We start from the raw sequence: 3,866 nt of genomic DNA, 5'->3' as shown, positions 1-3,866 counted from the left end.
GCTGAGCAAGGGTGGCTGCCTCAGCACCTTCCCGGCGGAGCAGTTGCCGGCGGGTGCCGGGCTGGGCTGCGGAGTAGCGGCTGCGCAGCGAGGGAGGGGCCGCGTGGATCTGCGCTCCCTGTCCCACGGCCGGCGGGCTCCACCATCAGCCCCCCACCGTCGCCCCCCGGTGCCGGAGGCGGCGCTTTTCGGCCCACCCCCCCCTTTTGCTGCCCGACACCAGGTCCCCCCCTTTGGTTCTGTCTCCGGCGCTCGGCTCCCGGGGTGCCGCGGGCGCCGGCGGTGCCGGGGCTCCCCAAACAGCGCCGGGGGCGATGGTGCAGGGTGGGGCGTCTGCACGTGCAGCCCTGCCCGCTGTCTGCCCGGCCCTGCCGGGGAGACCCGGCGAACGCTCGGCTGCGAGGGAGGGGTGGCGGGACCTTGCGTGGGCCAAGGGGAGCCCGAGTGGCGGGGGCTCGCAGCCTGGGGTTTGCCGTGAGAGGCGGGGAAAGGGCCGCGAGCCGGAGCGACGCGCCGCGAGCCGGAGCCGCGCGGGGCAGCTCGGCCGCGTGTGCCGGGGATGCTGCGGTCCGCGTCCCGCGGGATCCGGGCTCGGGACCCCCCGAGGCAGCGCTGAGGCAGCGGCAAGCGTGTTCCGGTCAGGGTCGGGTGCTGTCGCGGCGGGCTCGGTGCCGAGCCAGCGCCGGGTGGTAATTAATTGGCAGGAGCAGCGGGTCAGCGCGGCGGCGAGGATTACCGAGGCCGGGATTTCCGTCGGGCGCGGATTAGGAGCCAGCGGAGCCTCTCCTGAGTGGATCTGAGGGGATTGCTGCTCCTAATCAATGTAAATGAGGCTCCCCCAGGGCCACCCTTTACGGCATTAACGAACTAACGGGATTAGCCAGAGCGGGGTGAGAAATCCTGGCTCCGAGCTGCCGCGCGTGCCAGGGCCGTGGTGGGCGGCCGCGGTGGGTCGGCTCTGGGCTGCTGGAGGCAGGGAATGCCAGGGAATGCCGGGGTTCCATGCATACCCAGTGGCTGCATGCCACGGGGACCGTGCTGCCCGCAGGACCCCGATGCCCCTCTGGGTCTGTCTGTCCATCGTGCTGTGTCTGTCTCCTCCTTGAGGCTGCTGGCACATTCCCAGCAGGACCTGGCAGTGCCGTCACGTGTGCCTGTGCTCTTGCCCAGCCCACCCGTGCATGTGGCTTGACAACAGATCTTCTCCCACCCCAGTCCGCTCGTGCCCCCGGGGATGTTGATTCTGCTCCACAGGTCCGTGAGGCTGCACAGCCCCGCTGCGTCGGGGGCTCCACACAGAGGCTGAGCAGGGGGTGCTGCTGCTCCTGGAATCCCCACTCGACAACTCGCTCCTTGTCCAGCCTCCGGGTCCCCATGGAGGAGGGGGATGGTGCCTGGGGAGGTGCAGGGCGTGTCTCTGACCCCCCCCATCCCCTCCTTCCCTTGCAGCCTGCGGCGGGAGGGCTACACAGTGCAGGTGAACGTCAACGACTACCTGGACATCTACTGCCCGCACTACAACGCCTCGGTGCCCGAGCACCGGCTGGAGCAGTACGTGCTGTACATGGTGAACGCGGAGGGGTATCGCACCTGCAACACCAGCCAGGGCTTCAAGCGCTGGGAGTGCAACCGGCCCCACGCGCCCCACAGCCCCATCAAGTTCTCGGAGAAGTTCCAGCGCTACAGCGCCTTCTCACTGGGCTACGAGTTCCGTGCGGGGCAGGAGTACTACTACATCTGTACGTGGGGGCACCGGGGCGGGACCCCCACAGCCCCAGCTAGGTCACCCCATGTCCCTCCTCGGGTGGTCCCCCCACCCTGTTGGGCCCCTCTGCGCCCCCAGCAAGGACCACCCCCCACAGCTGGGGTCCCCCTGCACCTCCCACAGCCGGGCAGCTGTTCCCCCCTCCCCAAGAGTGGGCACCCGGAGTTTTGGGATGGGGGTCTGGGAGGGGTTGATGGTACAGGTGGGGTGTGCATGATGTGTGGGAGAGATGGGAGCATGGGGAAAGATGGGGGACAGCATGGGTGTGTGGGTGAAGGTGCTGGTGCCGGATGGGGGTGCTGGGGGGTGATGGTGTAGGATGGAGGATGCAGGATTGGGGTACTAGTGCCAGATTGGGGTGCTGGTACAGGCTGTTGGCACAGGATTCGGGTGCTGGTGCAGGCGCGGGATTTGGGGTGCTGCTGCATTCCCCCAGCCCAGAGCACACCCCTGGGCAGGACCAGACACCCCCATGCCCAGACCCACTGCGCCTCGGGGTACCCGGGGCTGGGGTCACTACCACGGAGCCGCCCCCAGCCCTCTCTTGCCTTGCAGCCACACCAACACACAACCACCGCCGGGCCTGCCTGAAGATGAAGGTGTTTGTCTGCTGCGCCTCCAGTAAGTACCTCTGTCCCCACCCTGGGGGCTGTGGGCGAGCGGGGGGCGGCGTGGCCGGCCGGCAGGTCCCCTCTCCCTCCCTGGGGGGGGCTGCAGCACAGGGCGTCCAGGGAGCGTGACCCCCGTTCCCTCTCTCCCTCTACAGCGTCACACTCCGGGGAGAAGCTGGCGCCCACCCTGCCCCAGTTCACCCTGCGGCCCGAGGTGAAGATCGAGGACCTGGGTGAGTCAGGCAGAGCCCCCGGCCCCCCCTGCGCCGCGTCCCCCCTGCCGCCGCCACCTCTGGGGCAGCCCCAGCCAACCGGGGGTGGGGTTTTGGGGCTGCCCCGCTGCCCCCCTCACCCTCTCGCTGTTCCCTGCAGAAAACTTCAACCCGGAGATGCCGAAGCTGGAGAAGAGCATCAGCGGCACCAGCCCCAAGCGGGAACACTTGCCCCTGGCCGTGGCCGCCGCGCTCTTCCTCATGACCCTGTTGGCCTCGTAGCTCCCGGCGCCCGCGGGGGCCCGGCCAGCGCCGCTCTGCCGAGTGCGGCCCCCCCGACCTGCCGCCCCTCCTGAGAGCCAGCGGGGGAACCACCGCGGGACCACCCCCCCTGCCTGGAGAGCCGCCCGCAGAGCTGCCCCGCGGGGCAGGGATCGTGGCACGCGCCGATCCCGACCGGACTCGCCTCCCACCCTGCCAACGGGGGCGGCCACGTCCGCGGGGACGGGCTGAGTGCGCCGCACCTCCCGCCGACACCGTCCTGTGCCGTGGGGTCCTGCCCGCAGCCCACCCAGTGCCCCGCGGCTGCCCCGGGGCCGGGGGGCAGCTCCAAGAGGGGGAGCCTGGTGAGGGCAGGGACCCCCCAGGGCCGGGCAGCCTGTACATACCCATATCGATCTATACATACTGTACAGAGAGCGACTACAGAGATATATCTATACTGTACCATAGGCAGCGGCGCCGGCCCCGGGCTGGCTTGTACATAGTCGAACGTGTTGGATTTTCCTCGTCTTCTGTGAAGACCTGACCTATGCAAACGCACAGACACTTTTTGGGGAAAAACAAAACAGATCAAAACAAAACAAAACAAAAAAAAACAACAAAAAAGAAACATTCTCAACCTTTTTTTCAAGTGCTTTGGCTGGTGATTTTCATATTCTGCTCTTAGTCTATTAAAAAAAAAATAATAAAAGGATAAAAAAAACGGACCCTTGTCACGGTGACGTGCAGCATTCCCGGCCCTTGGAGGGGCTTTGGCGCCCAGGGGGGCTCCGGCCAGGGCAGGGGGTCAGGTGAGGGCTGACCTCCACCTGTCTTACCAGGCACAACAGCTCCAGCCGTGGCAGGGGGTATGCAGGGTGCACCCCTCCGCTGGCTCTGCTTCCCATCCACCCCCCAGCACCACCATGGAGCGTCTGGCAGGGATCCGGTGCTTCCCGTAGGAACACAGCACGGACAGCAGGAGAGCCCACAGGTAAGGGCAGCTCGCGGGGGTCT

General features: G+C 67.4%; 1 protein-coding gene across 1 annotated transcript; it reads left to right on the top strand.

Annotated features, from left to right (window-relative positions):
* Nucleotides 1–663: 663 nt before the first annotated feature.
* Nucleotides 664–3,555, top strand: LOC113975308 (ephrin-A3-like). The gene is made up of 4 exons (XM_027699181.1): nucleotides 664–1,739; nucleotides 2,321–2,386; nucleotides 2,532–2,609; nucleotides 2,749–3,555. Exons 1-4 carry the CDS (start codon nucleotides 1,388–1,390, stop codon nucleotides 2,868–2,870), a joined length of 618 nt encoding a protein of 205 aa, XP_027554982.1. The 5' UTR covers nucleotides 664–1,387; the 3' UTR covers nucleotides 2,871–3,555.
* Nucleotides 3,556–3,866: the final 311 nt, after the last annotated feature.

Source organism: Neopelma chrysocephalum, unplaced genomic scaffold, assembly GCF_003984885.1.
Source record: "Neopelma chrysocephalum unplaced genomic scaffold, ASM398488v2 Primary Assembly neopelma1_137, whole genome shotgun sequence".
In the NCBI taxonomy this organism is placed as follows: Eukaryota; Metazoa; Chordata; class Aves; order Passeriformes; family Pipridae; genus Neopelma; species Neopelma chrysocephalum.
Note: the sequence above shows the minus strand (reverse complement) of the source record. Positions and strands in the feature narration are given on the sequence as shown.

Coding starts and splice junctions, on each gene's coding strand:
- LOC113975308 (XM_027699181.1), top strand. CDS start 1,388: ATGGTGCCTGGGGAGGTGCAGGGCGTGTCTCTGACCCCCCCCATCCCC. Junction 1,740..2,320: donor GCAGGAGTACTACTACATCT/GTACGTGGGGGC, acceptor CTTGCCTTGCAG/CCACACCAACACACAACCAC. Junction 2,610..2,748: donor GGTGAAGATCGAGGACCTGG/GTGAGTCAGGCA, acceptor TGTTCCCTGCAG/AAAACTTCAACCCGGAGATG.